Here is a 17985-nt window from a genome sequence, read left to right as displayed (position 1 = left end):
CCTTCTTTGCTTAGTAGTGGTTTTCCATCTGAGCTCTTGATATACAATTTTTTCTCTTTTCTCCAAACGATTCAATTTCCTGTAGGCAGTGTCTATCTTTCCCCTAACGATACATGCTTCTAAATCCCTACATTTATCCTCTAGACATTTTGCACTTTCTAGCAATCACATTTTTTAGACATGTGTATATTTTGTATTCCCTACATCTGCTACCTTTGCTGCATATTTATATTATCTAATTTTATTAAATAAATTCAATATCTCCTGTGATACCTGTTTCATTTTCTTATGCCTTCACTATTTCTTCTCTCAAAGCTACCCACTCATCTTCTCCTGTATTTCTTTTCCCCTGTTTCTCAGTTATTGCCTAACAGTCCCACAGAAACTATCAACAATCTCTGGTTCTTTCAACTTATCCAGGTCCCATCTCCATAATTTCATGTCTTTTTGTGATTTATGCTGTTTGTCTGCATTTCATGACTATTAAATTATGGCCAGAGTCCACATCTGCCCCTGGAAATGTTCTACTAAAAGTTGGTTACGAAATATCTCTTTTACCACTACATAATCAGTCTAATACTTTCCGGTATCTCCATGTCTCTTCCACATATACAACCTTTTTTCATGATTCTTAAACCAAGTATTAGCAATGATTAAATTAGGCTCTGTGCAAAATTCTATCTGGTGGCTTCCTCTTTCATTCCTTTTCCCCAATCCATATTCTCTTCCTACTACTGAATATACGTTTCTTCAATCTCTTCATCATTTACGGAGCCGTTGGCATATCAACTTGTACTAATGTCTCGTTTTGACTTCACATCTATCTTGACTGCAATAATGGATTCACTATGCTGTTTGTATTAGCTTACTCGCATTCCTATTTTCGTATTCATTATTAGATCTTCTGTATTACACCTATTTGATTTAGTATTTGTAATCGTGTACTCACCTAACCAGAAGTCCTGTTAATCATGCCACTGAATTGACTGATCCCATTTATATCTAGCTTCAACCTATCCATTTGTATTTTAAAATTTTCTAATCTATCTGCCCGGTTAATGGATCTAACATTCCACTCTCTGACCCATAAATTGCCAGATTTGTTTTTCCCGACGACAACATCCTTCTGACTAGCCCTGTCTGGGGATCCGCGGCAGGGGGGGGGGGGATTTATCTCTGTAATATTTTACCCAAGGGTAATGCCATCATCATTTAATCATCATTTGTAGAGCAAGGCTGAATGCTCTCAGGGAAATAACACTGTAGTTTCCCCTTTGTTTCCAGCCGTTCACTACACCAGCACGGAAAGGCTATACTGGTTACAAGGTCAGAGGAATCAGTCATCCAGACTCTTGCCCCTGTGACTGCTGAAAAGGCTGCTGCCTACCTTAAGAAACCGCGCATATGTCTTTCTCTCAACAGATACTGCTCTGTGTTTGTTGCATCTACAGTGTGTCTATGTGTGTCATTGAGGGACCCAAGCTCTACCCCACCATAGCAATGTCCATGAGGCATGAGATAGATATCAACCAAAGTATAACAAGGTTTGCGGATTATTGGCAGGTTAACTCTGGCAATGCTGATCTAATTAGATTACGAAATGCAATGCTAGAAGTTGTTTTAGAGTTTTGCTATCTTAGGAGAAAAATAACTGTTGAAATATCATAAATTCGGGAGTCTTGTACAGTACCTAAATACTTTCAGAAAAAAATACTTCTTGGTGTTAGCTGTGATGGTAATTCATGCATGGATACATGCAGACTATCCAAAGTAGAGGGGATATAAATTTACAGACTGGCAATAGCAACAAATATTTTTGGAAAAAGAGAAATGTATTAACATCAAAAATAAATTTCTGTTTTAGGAAATATTTACAGATGATGTTTGTCTGTATGGTATCCTCATATAGCAGAATGTAAATGATAAACAGCACAAGCAACAAGGCAATATGGGAATAGAAGCTTTTGAAATGAGCTAAAAAAAAAACAAAAAAAAAAAAAAAACTGAATTTGGGGAGATATGATAATTAATGAAGAGATACTGAATCAAATCATGGAAAGGAGAGCTTTTAAGGCAGTATTCAACTAAAACAAGAGACATTTTGAAGTATCAAGGAATAGTTAAGTTGGTAATAGAAGAGAGAGACTACAGTAATCAGGTTCAAGTTGACGTATCTGCATTAATTACGTAGAGCTTAAGAAGCATATAAAAGTTAGACTAGTAGCAAGAGCTGCCTCAAATCAGTCTCTGGATGAAGATCTTACAAACAGCAGTATAATTTCATAATTATATGAACTATGTTTTGACATTTTGCCCTGTTTCTTGTTTATTAAAATTTCTACAATAATTTAAAAAATATTAAGAAGTTTGTAAATCTGGATGTTATGTCAGAAATAAGCAGTTAATTTTTGAGATAATATCCAAGCTTGTAGACTTTTTAATAAATTTTCTTAATACCCTCCACCACCACTACCACCACCATCATTGCCATCAACACTTTTTTTTTTTTTTTTTGGTCTACTGACTGGTTTGATGTGGCCAGCCACGAATTCCTTTCCTGTGCTAACCTCTTCATCTCAGAGTAGCACTTGCAACCTACGTCCTCAATTATTTGCTTGACGTATTCCAATCTCTGTCTTCCTCTATAGTTTTTGCCCTCTACAGCTCCCTCTAGTACCATGGAAGTCATTCCCTCATGTCTTAGCAGATGTCCTATCATCCTGTCTCTTCTCCTTATCAGTGTTTTCCACATATTCCTTTCCTCTCCGATTCTGCGTAGAACCTCCTTATTCCTTACCCTATCAGTCCACCTAATTTTCAACATTCGTCTATAGCACCACATCTCAAATGCTTCGATTCTCTTCTGTTCCGGTTTTCCCACAGTCCGTGTTTCACTACCATACAATGCTGTACTCCAGACGTACATCCTTAGAAATTTCTTCCTCAAATTAAGGCCAGTATTTGATATTAGTAGACTTCTCTTGGCCAGAAATGCCTTTTTTGCCATAGCGAGTCTGCTCCGTCCGTCATTGGTTATTTTACTGCCTAGGTAGCAGAATTCCTTAACTTCATTGACTTCGTGACCATCAATCCTGATGTTAAGTTTCTCGCTGTTCTCATTTCTACTACTTCTCATTACCTTCGTCTTTCTCCGATTTACTCTCAAACCATACTGTGTACTCATTAGACTGTTCATTCCGTTCAGCAGATCATTTAATTCTTCTTCACTTTCACTCAGGATAGCAATGTCATCAGCGAATCGTATCATTGATATCCTTTCACCTTGTATTTTAATTCCACTCCTGAACCTTTCTTTTATTTCCATCACTGCTTCCTCGATGTACAGATTGAAGAGTAGGGGCGAAAGGCTACGGCCTTGTCTTACACCCTTCTTAATACGAGCACTTCGTTCTTGATCGTCCACTCTTGTTATTCCCTCTTGGTTGTTGTACATATTGTATATGACCCGTCTCTCCCTATAGCTTACCCCTACTTTTTTCAGAATCTCGAACAGCTTGCGCCGTTTTATATTGTCGAACGCTTTTTCCAGGTCGACAAATCCTATGAAAGTGTCTTGATTTTTCTTTAGCCTTGCTTCCATTATTTGCCATAACGTCAGAATTGCCTCTCTCGTCCCTTTACTTTTCCTAAAGCCAAACTGATCGTCACCTAGCGCATTCTCAATTTTCTTTTCCATTCTTCTGTATATTATTCTTGTAAGCAGCTTTGATGCATGAGCTGTTAAGCTGATTGTGCAATAATTCTCGCACTTGTCAGCTCTTGCCGTCTTCGGAATTGTGTGGATGATGCTTTTCCGAAAGTCAGATGGTATATCGCCAGACTCATATATTCTACACACCAATGTCGTTTTGTTGCCACTTCCCCCAATGATTTTAGAAATTCTGATGGAATGTTATCTATCCCTTCTGCCTTATTTGACCGTAAGTCCTCCAAAGCTCTTTTAAATTCCGATTCTAATACTGGATCCCCTATCTCTTCTAAATCGACTCCTGTTTCTTCTTCTATCACATCAGACAAATCTTCACCTTCATAGAGGCTTTCAATGTATTCTTTCCACCTGTCTGCTCTCTCCTCTGCATTTAACAGTGGAATTCCCATTGCACTCTTAATGTTACCACCATTGCTTTTAATGTCACCATAGGTTGTTTTGACTTTCCTGTATGCTGAGTCTGTCCTTCTGACAATCATATCTTTTTCGATGTCTTCACATTTTTCCTGCAGCCATTTCGTCTTAGCTTCCCTGCACTTCCTATTTATTTCATTCCTCAGCGACTTGTATTTCTGTGTTCCTGATTTTCCCGGAACATGTTTGTACTTCCTCCTTTCATCAATCAACTGAAGTATTTCGTCTGTTACCCATGGTTTCTTCGCAGCTACTTTCTTTGTACCTATGTTTTCCTTCCCAACTTCTGTGATGGCCCTTTTTAGAGATGTCCATTCCTCTTCAACTGTACTGCCTACTGTGCTATTCCTTATTGCTGTATCTATAGCGTTAGAGAACTTCAAATGTATCTCGTCTTTCCTTAGTACTTCCGTATCCCACTTCTTTGCATATTGATTCTTCCTGACTAATGTCTTGAACTTCAGCCTACTCTTCATCACTACTATATTGTGATCTGAGTCTATATCTGCTCCTGGGTACGCCTTACAATCCAGTATCTGATTTCGGAATCTCTGTCTGACCATGATGGAGTCTAATTGAAATCTTCCCGTATCTCCCAGCCTTTTCCAAGTATACCTCCTCCTCTTGTGATTCTTGAACAGGGTATTCGCTATTACTAGCTGAAACTTGTTACAGAACTCAATTAGTCTTTCTCCTCTTTCATTCCTTGTCCCAAGCCCATATTCTCCTGTAACCTTTTCTTCTACTCCTTCCCCTACAACTGCATTCCAGTCGCCCATGACTATTAGATTTTCGTCCCCCTTTACATACTGCATTACCCTTTCAATATCCTCATACACTTTCTCTATCTGTTCATCTTCAGCTTGCGACGTCGGCATGTATACCTGAACTATCGTTGTCGATTCTGATTAGAACAACCCGGTCACTGAACTGTTCACAGTTAACACACCCTCTGCCCTATCTTCCTATTCATAACGAATCCTACACCTGTTATACCATTTTCTGCTGCTGTTGATATTACCCGATACTCATCTGACCAGAAATCCTTGTCTTCCTTCCACTTCACTTCACTGACCCCTACTATATCTAGATTGAGCCTTTGCATTTCCCTTTTCAGATTTTCTAGTTTCCCTACCACGTTCAAGCTTCTGACATTCCACGCCCCGACTCGTAGAACGTTATCCTTTCGTTGATTATTCAATCTTTTTCTCATGGTAACCTCCCCCTTGGCAGTCCCCTCCCAGAGATCCGAATGGGGCACTATTCCGGAATCTTTTGCCAATGGAGAGATCATCATGACACTTCTTCAATTGCAGGCCACATGTCCTGTGGATACACGTTACGTGTCTTTAATGCAGTGGTTTCCATTGCCTTCTGCATCCTCATGTCGTTGATCATTGCTGATTCTTCCGCCTTTAGGGGCAATTTCCCACCCCTAGGACAAGAGAGTGCCCTGAACCTCTATCCGCTCCTCCGCCCTCTTTGACAAGGCCGTTGGCAGAATGAGGCTGACTTCTTATGCCGGAAGTCTTCGGCCGCCAATGCCGATTATTTATCAAAATTTAGGCAGTGGCGGGGATCGAACCCGGGACCGAAGACGTTTTGATTATGAATCAAAGACGCTACCCCTAGACCACGGGTACCCCATCAGCACTACCCATTTTCTTGTCTCTAATACCTTCTCCTACTTAATGTGTTATGGTATTCCAGTTTACACATCTATAACCATCCTTCTAGTTTACTAGTGTCAGCTACCTTCCTTCCATTACATAGACTGCTGAGCTTTTAGTTCCTTCCCTCAGGGAGGAAAGATGCATAGGTTGGTGAAGGTTAGAAAGGAGGGTTAGGTCATTCAGATTCCAGGATGAGAGGGACCCACCTGTTGTGAAGACAATATTAACAAACTTTTCTTTTTGAAAAACAATTATATTGCTATTGTCAAATTGTATTTTATACCCTCGCAACTTCTGCCAATCTCAGTTATTTTACTGTTTCCGTGTCTCACTTCCTACTCTAATTCTGCCAACATCACCTGACTTAATTTGCCTATATTTTGTCATCCTTATTTTACCTTTGGTGATAAACCCTTTTCAAGACACTATCCATTCTATTCAACTGTTCCTCTAAAAGGATTATAATATCCTTGGAAACCTCAAAAGTTTTTATTTCTTCTCCCTGAACCTTAACTCCCTTCCCAAAATTTCTCCTTGGTTCCTTCTAATGCTTGCTCAGTGTACAGATTGAATAACATTATAGGTAGGGTGCAACCTGACTCACTCCCTTCCCAACTATGTCTTCCCTTTCGTGTCCAATTTTTATTACTTCAGTCTGGTTTCTGTACAAGTTATGGATAACATTTTCCTTCCTTTATTTTACCGTGCTATCAGATTTTCAAAGTGTGAATTCCAGTTAACATTGTCAAAGGCTTTCTCTAAACCTACAAACACTATAAGCATAGGTTTGCCTTTATTCACTCTGAAAAAGATTTTTTTGGGCAATAGAGATTATTATTATTTCCTTCACTTTCTCAGACGTTAAGTCCGGTTAAAAATGGAGTGACGCGGACCTTGATCAAGCGTCACTTCCTTTTAACTGTACGGTATGTGTTATACTGCATTTAGGAACTTTCGGGTAATTGAACATGTATCAATAATTACGGATTTCTGTAGTTGTAAATATATGTTTGGATGTAGCTGTATTGCATTGATGTACTGGTGGATATTGTGTGGTATGACTCCTGTAGTTGATAGTATAATTGGTATGATGTCAACTTTATCCTGATGCCACATGTCTTTGACTTCCTCAGCCAGTTGGATGTATTTTTCAATTTTCTCTCCTGTTTTCTTTTGTATATTTGTTGTATTGGGTATGGATATTTCGATTAGTTGTGTTAATTTCTTCTTTTTATTGGTGAGTATGATGTCAGGTTTGTTATGTGGCGTTGTTTTATCTGTTATAATGGTTCTGTTCCAGTATAATTTGTATTCATCATTCTCCAGTACATTTTGTGGTGTATACTTGTATGTAGGAACGTGTTGTTTTAAAAGTTTATGTTGTAAGGCAAGCTGTTGATGTATTATTTTTGCGACATTGTCATGTCTTCTGGGGTATTCTGTATTTGCTAGTATTGTACATCCGCTTGTGATGTGATCTACTGTTTCTATTTGTTGTTTACAAAGTCTGCATTTATCCGTTGTGGTATTGGGATCTTTAATAATATGCTTGCTGTAATACCTGGTGTTTATTGTTTGATCCTGTATTGGAATCATGAATCCTTCTGTCTCACTGTATATATTGCCTTTTCTTAGCCATGTGTTGGATGCGTCTTGATCGATGTGTGGCTGTGTTAGATGATACGGGTGCTTGCCATGAAGTGTTTTCTTTTTCCAATTTACTTTCTTCGTATCTGTTGATGTTATGTGATCTAAAGGGTTGTAGAAGTGGTTATGAAATTGCAGTGGTGTAGCAGATGTATTTATATGAGTGATTGCCTTGTGTATTTTGCTAGTTTCTGCTCGTTCTAGAAAGAATTTTCTTAAATTGTCTACCTGTCCATAATGTAGGTTTTTTATGTCGATAAATCCCCTTCCTCCTTCCTTTCTGCTTAATGTGAATCTTTCTGTTGCTGAATGTATGTGATGTATTCTATATTTGTGGCATTGTGATCGTGTAAGTGTATTGAGTGCTTCTAGGTCTGTGTTACTCCATTTCACTACTCCAAATGAGTAGGTCAATATTGGTATGGCATAAGTATTTATAGCTTTTGTCTTGTTTCTTGCTGTCAATTCTGTTTTCAGTATTTTTGTTAGTCTTTGTCTATATTTTTCTTTTAGTTCTTCTTTAATATTTGTATTATCTATTCCTATTTTTTGTCTGTATCCTAGATATTTATAGGCATCCGTTTTTTCCATCGCTTCTATGCAGTCGCTGTGGTTATCCAATATGTAATCTTCTTGTTTAGTGTGTTTTCTCTTGACTATGCTATTTTTCTTACATTTGTCTGTTCCAAAAGCCATACTTATATCATTGCTGAATCCTTCTGTTATCTTTAGTAATTGGTTGAGTTGTTGATTTGTTGCTGCCAGTAGTTTTAGATCATCCATGTATAGCAAATGTGTGATTTTGTGTGGGTATGTTCCAGTAATATTGTATCCATAATTTGTATTATTTAGCATGTTGGATAGTGGGTTCAGAGCAAGGCAGAACCAGAAAGGACTTAATGAGTCTCCTTGGTATATTCCACGCTTAATCTGTATTGGCTGTGATGTGATATTATTTGAATTTGTTTGGATATTAAGTGTGGTTTTCCAATTTTTCATTACTATGTTTAGGAACTGTATCAATTTAGGATCTACTTTGTATATTTCCAATATTTGTAGTAACCATGAGTGGGGTACACTATCAAAAGCTTTTTGCTAATCAATGTATGCGTAGTGTAGCGACCTTTGTTTAGTTTTAGCTTGATATGTCACCTCTGCATCTATTATCAGTTGCTCTTTACATCCTCGTGCTCCTTTGCAACAGCCTTTTTGTTCTTCATTTATAATTTTGTTCTGTGTTGTATGTGTCATTAATTTCTGTTTAATGACTGAAGTTAATAATTTGTATATTGTTGGTAAGCATGTTATGGGGCGATATTTAGCTGGGTTCGCTGTGTCTGCTTGATCTTTAGGTTTCAGATATGTTATTCCATGTGTAAGTGTATCAGGGAATGTGTATGGGTCTGCAATGTAACTGTTAAATAATTTAGTTAGATGTGAATGTGTTGAGGTGAACTTCTTTAACCAGAAATTTGCTATTTTATCATTTCCAGGGGCTTTCCAATTGCGAGTAGAATTAATTGCTTGGATGACTTCATGTTGCAAAATTATCACTTCAGGCATTTGTGGTATCATCCTGTATGTGTCTGTTTCTGCTTGTATCCATCGTGCATGCCTGTTATGTTGTACCGGGTTTGACCATATGTTGCTCCAGAAGTGTTCCATGTCTGTTATGTTTGGTGGATTGTTTATTTTAATGTGTGTGTTATCTATTGTCTGGTAAAATTTCTTTTGGTTTGTGTTGAATGTTTGGTTTTGTTTCCTTCTATTTTCACTTTTTTTTGTATCTTCTGAGTCATTTGGCTAATGCTTGTAATTTCTGCTTCTTTTCGTCTAATTGCTCTGTCGCTTCTTGTTGTGAGATTTTACCTAACCTTTTTCGTTTTTTTTTCCGAGATTTCATTTCTTATAAATTGTGTTAGCTGTCCGATGTCTTTTCTCAGTTTTTCTATTTTGATCTGTAGTCTGTGTTGCCATGCTGGTTTTGTGGGTTTCTTCTGTGTGTTGGTTGGTTCTGATCTCTGCCTAGTGTGTATATTTAGTGTAGTGAGTGCTCCTATATAAACCAGTAGTTGTAACTCTTCCATAGTTGTGTTTTCATTTATTTTGTTGTGTATGATTGTGTTGATAGTTTTTATTGTTGTTTCGACTTGTGGGTTATTTGGTGGTCTATGCAAGAATGGTCTAATGTCTGTATTTGTGTCTTTGTATTCTATATATGTTAGCTGAAATTTTTCTTCTATATCTAACATCTGTGTCACTTCGTGTTCTATTTGTGCTTGTTCTGGTGGCTGTCTTAAGATTTCGTTTTCCTCTGATTGTTTAATTGGTGCGTGTTGTTCTTTGTTTGTTTGCTCTGGGATGTTTGAGTCCATTACTGTATTTTCTTCTTCTTCTGATTGCACATTATTTTGTTCCAGTATTTGTTGTACTTGTTGTCTGACTGGGGTATCCTGTTATTTTTTGTTATTACACGGATCTGATCAGCTAGTCGTTGTTCTGTTAAAAATTTTAATTCTGGGTATCTGGTAATAAATGTTGTGTATACTTGTGATCTGTATCCAGTTGTGTTGGTTCCTAGGTTTGTTGCTTGGTAATAACAGAACATGAGGTGTCGATTAACTTCATCTGACCATCTCATCCTCTGTCTTTGTTTTCCTTCTAGGGTGGTTGCAGGAAGCATATCCTGCAAAACACCTCTATTTGGATTTAAATCATTTTCCAGTTGGCTAGCAGTGTCGTTACCATTGTGGGCGGGCATAGGGTTCAAGCGTCGTCCCCGACCATGACGGCGCTTGTCCGAGGCTTCTTTAGTTCTGTCCTGAACCAACTAATCACACTAAAAGGGGGGTTAGCCCTATTAGTGGTTTGTTCTTTTCGTCGCCTTTTACGACTGGCAGAACATACAGGAGGCCTATTATTATTACTATTACTATTATTATCGTTGCTTCCAGTTGCCTCAAGAATATACCTGGTGACTTAAGCGATCCCACAATACTTTATGCAAGATGTAGGTGGCTTCAGACATTACTGTATCTTGTACTTCACTATCATTATAACGTACTGTATTCTGGACAGAATGATCTCCAAGTCATCTAATTTTAATTTCAGGGCGCTAATGATAACAGGGATGACATCAGTTTTAACATTCCAATTTGACTAACCTCTATGCTCACCCTTATATTTCAGTTTCTTCGGGTTTCTGTACAGTTGATGTTCCCATCACACAGGACTGACAAGGAGAGGTCCCCAGCGGTGGGATCGATGCTTGAAAGCATCTATATGGTGAAGTCCCAGGTATCACACTCTGCAACCATTCCCACTGGTGGGCCCTCATTTGCAAGTAATCTACAAAAAAAATTTCGCATGCCGCTCTACAACTTTGAAAAAGAAATCTCATACAAGCTGGCTGTGTAGCATACAAAATGTTCAGGGCACAAACCTTATTAGCTGCTTTCAAATTTTTTTATTTTTAAATTTTTGCTAAACTGACTTTGATCATTATTTTTATTCAGTTACTTATAATTGATTTAAAGGTAATTTTTTTTATTTCTGTTCCTTTGTCACAACATTTTAATTACCATATGAACTTTTTCAATTGCTCTATTGTTTTTCTTTCAATCATTCTTTTTCCATTTGGAATCTTTGTGCCTGTGAATTTAATTAACATGTGAAAATATTGATCTATTGATTGAAACACAAAGATGAAATAAACTATTTATTTTGAATGTACAGTGGTATAAGAAATGTCCTTTTCATTACAATATGTTCATTTTTGGGTGGTAAATATCTTGCAAAAATTTAAAATATAAATTCCTATTGCACTATGAACAAAATAACACAGATAAAGGTTTAAAGAAAAGACGGGATCATAAGTTAAATGAAAATCAAGTAAAATGAGGTATAGAAATAATGAATGTAAGAACTTGAATGAAAATATAGGATGGTATAATGGACTAAGTTAAATTGAAGTTAATATGTAAAAATAATTAAAATCTCATAACAAAGATTCCAAATGGAAAAAGAATGATAGGAAGAAAAAATGATAGTAATTGAAAAAGTTAATAAAATGATTAAAATGATGTGACAAAGGAAGACAAATACAAAAAATCACAGATAAACCAATCAACTGAATAAAAATAATAATCAGAGTCCTTTCAATAAAGATTTAGAAATAAAAAAAATTCACCTTTTGCCTTTGGGGACTCTGTCTTAACCATAACACTATGCAACCAATGTATATAACATTTCTTTTTTATAGCAGTAGAGCAGGCATGAGTAACATTCTTGACCCACAGGCCTGATTCACATACTTACTCAAGCTCGTGGGCCTCAACAGCAGCGCTCTTAGTGCCTAAAGTCAAAACTATAGTGTCCTTGACATTAACGTTTATGGGGTAAATGCATTAATATGATGGCACCTGCTTCCAGCACTCCATACCAACAAATTATGCCTCAAAACACGTTTTCACCACAGCTTCAGAAGCTTGCATTTATTTATGCATCATGAACATTGTTTCTTTACTTACTACATTTTAAAAGAGCTGTCTTAATAAAGCTGTGTTGCAAAATTCTACAACACTTTTAAAAAGACACAACCTTCACGACATGTAAATAAATGTAAACATCTGAAGATGGAATGCCAGACATCTTGAAGTGTCATCATGGAAAAATAAAACCATATGAAAGCAACTGATTGCAGTTAATTCATTATAAGTTACCTTCAATTTCAACATGTCCACAACAGAAAAAAAAGTGCAAATGTTAAGCCTAGAAAGGCTTGAAAAACAAAATGTAGCAATGAGGTAAACAATCCCAACTGACAATCAATTAGGAGTATCTAAGCAGTTTTTGGCCACAGGCAGGTCATTAAAGTGTTTGAAATTTAGTGTGCTAATATTCACAAGAATTTTTTAAATATTTGTCCAAAAATAGTTTTACTAACTGACAACATAGGCATGGTTTGTTGTCAGCATCAATCCGAAGACAAAAATACTTCTCACCTCATCTCTTCAAGATAGTGAGCTGTTTCCCCTCTCACTGCAGACACATGAGCACATTGGCCGTTACTTCATGCTCAGTCTTGTAAGCTTCTCTTTGTTGTTCAAAGCCAGCAGCGGCAAAATTGCATTGCACGTGCATGGAGTAAACAAAACTTTATCTATTTTGCATCATGATCAGAAAACCCGAGATGAGCCGAGTGTCCATAGAAATATCCAAAAATGTGTCGCAAAGTACAATGCGAGTGCTTCCCTGTCTCCCACAAATTTTTTTCGGCAGGCTGGATTGAAAACAATCCCCGGCTGAATCCAGCCCACAGGCCACCCGTGCAGAGAAGCATCACACAAAATTCTAAAAATCTTTTTCGTCAACTATTCATAAATGAGGGCCCACCAGTGGAATGAGTGCAGAGCTTGAAATTTGGGAGTTTAACCTACATCACTGTGTAGATGGTTCAAAAATTCAATCTCACTGCGGGAGATGTCTCCTTGTGACACATCTGTTAAGAAGGAGGCTTTTATCTGGCTGTTGTATAACATTGTCAGTCTTGTTAGCTTTTGCCATTCAGTTGGTACAGATTTTTCGATCATACAGAATTGTGTTACATCATGACTGCTTTAGGTGTGTCGTCATACCATCTGGCCGATTGTTTGACTACTTGGAGACGTGAGGGCAGGCATACTCTTTGTCAGTGCTCCGGTCAGTCACATCTGACCACCACAAGGGAGGACCACCGTATTGTGCAAGCACACCATAACCTGCAACATCTGTACTTGCCATCCGAGAACAAGTAATCGATTCCCTGCAACATTCTTTGTCATCCTTCTCCATTGGTCGGAGACTAGCAGCAGCTGGATTAGGGAATTACCACCCCATATGTAGGCTACCAGTAACAGTGTCTGTATTTGGAATTATGCTGTGACTGGGAAACATGGACTGCTGACGTATGGTGATGCATTCTGTTCGGCAGTGAATCACAGTTCTGCACTACACCATATGACCACAGCTGGCAGCACAATAAGAAGAGATCCCATTCTTCCACTGTAACAACACAGCAGTACATCAGGGATATCCTGTGTCCCCACATGCAGCAATATCATGATGTCATTTTTCAGCAGGATAGAGCTCATCCACCAATGGTACATGTCACTAAAAACTGTCTGCATGATGTTTTGATTCTCCTTTGGTTTGTATGCAATAGAAGACATGTGGGCAAGCCCAGACATCAACTCAGTCCCAGTATGTCAAGGACCAGTTACAACTTTTGTGGCTCAGGTTGCCTCAAGGGAGGATTCAGTGGCTTTATGTCACTCTTCCCAACCAAACCAGTGCATGCATCCAAGCCAGAGTGGGCACATTATGTGACGTTCTTAGTAAATTTTACTCGATTTTGTAATCACTGAAATAACATCATTGTGTACACTCTCAATCCATGAAGTTACATTTCGTTTTCTCCGCCTTTTCTGAATGCTTCGTATTTTTGTCAGATAGTAGCAGTAAGTAGCTTTTTAATAGAACTATAAAGATTTTAAGTCCATGTATTTTAAAAACATTTTTGATGCAAACTTCCAAAAACAGCATTTACTGAAATTGTATATTGTTTCTGTTGTGAGATTTTATACAATTTAACTGTCTATAATCATTAAGTTTCAGACCAAAGCAAGTTTATTTTTCAGGTTTCAAATGGCCTCGACTGCTGAAATCAGAGAAGAAGAAATCCTGGTTAAAAATTGATCATGATTATGAAGAGACTGAATCTGAAGCATGTTTCACTATGATAGAACAAGGTAAGCAACATACTGGGACCGACATTCTAGATTATTAACTCTATTGATATGTTGTTTGTTGTCGTCTTCAGTCTTAAGACTGGTTTGATGCAGCTCTCCATGCTACTCTATCCTGTGCAAGCTGCTTCATCTACCAGTACCTACTGCAACCTACATCCTTCTGAATCTGCTTAGTGTATTCATCTCTTGGTCTCCCTCTACGATTTTTACACTCCACGCTGCCCTCCAATACTAAACTGGTGATCCCTTGATGCCTCAGAACTTGTCCTACCAACTGATCCCTTCTTCTAGTCAAGTTGTGCTACAAACTCCTATTCTCCCCAATTCTATTCAATAATTATGTGATCTACCCATCTAATCTTCAGCATTCTTCTGTAGCGCCACATTTCAAAAGCTTCTATTTTCCTCTTGTCCAAACTATTTATCATCCATGTTTCACTTCCATACATGGCTACACTCCATACAAATACTTTCAGAAATGACTTCCTGACACTTAAATCTATACTCAATATTAACAAATTTCTCTTCTTCAGAAGTACTTTCCTTGCCATTGCCAGTCTACATTTTATATCCTCTCTACTTCAGCCATCATCAGTTATTTTGATTCCCAAATAGCAAAACTCCTTTACTACTTTAAGCGTCTCATCTCCTAATCTAATTCCCTCAGCATCACCCAACTTAATTCGACTACATTCCATTATCCTCGTTTTGCTTTTGTTGATATTCATCTTATGTCGTCCTTTCAAGACACTGTCCATTCCGTTCAACTGCTCTTCCAAGTCCTTTGCTGTCTCTGACAGAGTTACAATCTCATCGGTGAACCTCAGAGTTTTTATTTCTTCTCCATGGATTTTAATACCTACTCTGAATTTTTCTTTTGTTTCCTTTACTGCTTGCTCAATATAGAGATTGAATAACATCGGGGAGAGGCTACAACCCTGTCTCACTCCTTTCCCAACCACTGCTTCCCTTTCATGTCCCTCGACTCTTATAACTGCCATCTGGTTTCTGTACAAATTGTAAATAGCCTGTCGTTCCCTGTATTTTACCCTTGCCACCTTCAGAATTTGAAAGAGAGTATTCCAGTCAACATTGTCAAAAGCTTTCTCTAAGTCTACAAACGCTAGAAACGTAGGTTTGCCTTTCCTTAATCTATCTTCTAAGATAAGTCGTAGGGTCAGTATTGCCTCACGTGTTTCAGTGTTTCTGCGGAATCCAAACTGATCTTCCCCGAGGTCGGCTACTACCAGTTTTTCCATTCGTCTGTAAAGAATTCACATTAGTATTTTGCAGCTGTGACTTATTAAACTGATAGTTCTGTAATTTTCACATCTGTCAACACCTGCTTTCTTTGGGATTGGGATTATTATATTCTTCTTGAAGTCTGAGGGTGTATCACCTGTCTCACACATTTTGCTCACCAGATGGTAGAGTTTTGTCAGGACTGGCTGTCCCAAGGCTGTTAGTAGTTCTAATGGAATGTTGTCTACTTCCGGGGCCTTGTTTAGACTCAGTTCTTTCAGTGCTCTGTCAAACTCTTCACGCAGTATCACATCTCCCATTTCATCTTCATCTACATCCTCTTCCATTTCCATAATATTGTCCTCAAGTACATCGCCCTTGTATAGACACTCTATATATTCCTTCCACCTTTCTGCTTTCCCTTCTTTGCTTAGAACTGGGATCCTACTTGATCCTCTGCTGCCTTCACTATTTCATCCCTCAAAGCTACCCATTATTCTTGTACTGTATTTCTTTTTCCCATTCCTGACAATTCTTCCCTTATGCTCTCCCTGAAACTCTCTACAACCTCTGGTTTAGTCAGTTTATCCAGGTCCCATCTCCGTAAATTCCCACCTTTTTGCAGTTTCTTCAGTTTTAATCTACAGCTCATAACCAATAAATTGTGGTTAGAGTCCACATCTGCCCCTGGAAATGTCTTACAATTTAAAATTTGGTTCCTAAATCTGTCTTACCATTATATAATCTATCTTACGCATTCTAGTATCTCCAGGGTTCTTCCATGTATACAACCTTCTTTCATGATTCTTGAACCAAGTGTTAGCTATGATTAAGTTACGCTCTGTGGAAAATTCTACCGGGCGGCTTCCTCTTTCACTTCTTACCCCCAATCCATATTCACCTACTATGTTTCCTTCTCTCCGTTTTCCTACTATCGAATTCCGGTCACCCATGACTATTAAATTTTCGTCTCCCTTCACTATCTAAATAATTTCTTTTATCTCATCATACGTTTCATCAATTTCTTCGTCACCTGCAGAGCTAGTTGGCATATAAACTTGTACTACTACTACTGTAGTAGGCGTGGGCTTCGTATCTATCTTGGCCACAATAATGCGTTCACTATGCTGTTTGTAGTAGCTTACCCGCACTCCTATTTTTTTTATCCATTATTAAACCTACTCCTGCATTACCCTTATTTGATTTTGTGTTTATAACCTTGTATTCACATGACCAAAAGTCTTGTTCCTCCTGCCACTGAACTTCACCAATTCCCACTATATATAACTTTAACCTATCCATTTCCCTTTTTTAAATGTTCGAACCTACCTGCCCCAATAAGGGCCTTGACACTCCACGCTCCGATCCATAGAACGTCAGTTTTCTTTCTCCTGATAATGACCGCCTCTTGAGTAGTCCCCTCCCAGAGACCCGAATGGGGGACTATTTTATCTCCGAAATATTTTGCCCAAGAGGACGCCATCATCATTTAACCATAAAGTAAAGCTGCATGCCCTCGGGAAAAATTACGGCTGCAGTTTCCCCTTGCTTTCAGCCGTTTGCAGTACCAGCACAGCAAGGTTTTTTTGGTTAGTGTTACAAGGCCAGATCAGTCAACCATCCAGACTGTTGCCCCTGCAGCTACTGAAAAGGCTGCTGCCCCTCTTCAGGAACCACACGTTTGTCTGGCCTCTCAACAGATACCCCTCCGTTGCGGTTGCACCTAAGGTACGGCTATCTGTATCGCTGAGGCACGCAAGCCTCCCCACCAACGGCAATGTCCATGGTTCATGGGGTGGTCTATTGATATAAGGAACATAAATCTCTATAACCAATTAAATCCATCCAAACAAATTTCAAAGGCCAAGAGTCCTTATTTATCAAAGTTAATTCTTCTGTTCTGTTGTAAGTCTTATTTATTTGCTAATTTGGTAATTTATGTTAACCAAAACAAGATTTGCAGGACAAGCAAATTTTAACTAAGGGGATGTGTTTTTCAGACACACAGATTCACAGAACAGAAGGTGACAGTTCCTGTTGTAAAGTGCTGCAGACTCATGAACCAGTATGTAGTACTGAAGGTAAGTGTATTGCAAAATAGTACTTTAAATTAAAATATATTTTCTCTTCCCTTTCGCTCCACCTTTTTTTCCCCAAGAGGCTCTTTACAGATGAATCATGGATTTTGAAATAACAGCACAAGGTGATGTACTATGTGACTTCTGGTACAACAATGTCAAATTTTTGTGTAGATCAAAGTTAATATCGTTTAATGGAGGACGGCATTTTGATGTCAAAATAGTTCAGAACCTAAAGATTGTTCAGAGATAAATGTAAATACCCATCTTGGGAATTACTAAGACACACAGGCAAACGAACAAATGGAGTATGTAAAGTGCTGGAGTATAAGACCTAATTAAGACTGTAATGAAAGTGAAGTGAAGGTGGGTGGAACATGTGGCCAAGCAAAAGGAATGCAGATGGAGCATAA

The 17985-nt window shown here is 38.1% G+C and overlaps 1 protein-coding gene across 3 annotated transcripts in view; it reads left to right on the top strand.

Annotated features, from left to right (window-relative positions):
- The window catches only part of LOC124596376 (putative ATP-dependent RNA helicase TDRD12), a 470123-nt gene that overhangs the window by 442435 nt on the left and 9703 nt on the right, over nt 1-17985 (top strand). For all 3 annotated transcript variants that reach the window (XM_047135490.1, XM_047135489.1, XM_047135491.1), the window contains 2 exons: nt 14142-14252; nt 17495-17575. In XM_047135490.1, coding sequence (XP_046991446.1) covers nt 14142-14252; nt 17495-17575 — 192 coding nt within the window. The remainder of the gene's footprint in view (nt 1-14141; nt 14253-17494; nt 17576-17985) is intronic.

This window comes from Schistocerca americana, chromosome 2 (genome assembly GCF_021461395.2).
Source record: "Schistocerca americana isolate TAMUIC-IGC-003095 chromosome 2, iqSchAmer2.1, whole genome shotgun sequence".
Classification (NCBI taxonomy): domain Eukaryota; kingdom Metazoa; phylum Arthropoda; class Insecta; order Orthoptera; family Acrididae; genus Schistocerca; species Schistocerca americana.
Note: the sequence above shows the minus strand (reverse complement) of the source record. Positions and strands in the feature narration are given on the sequence as shown.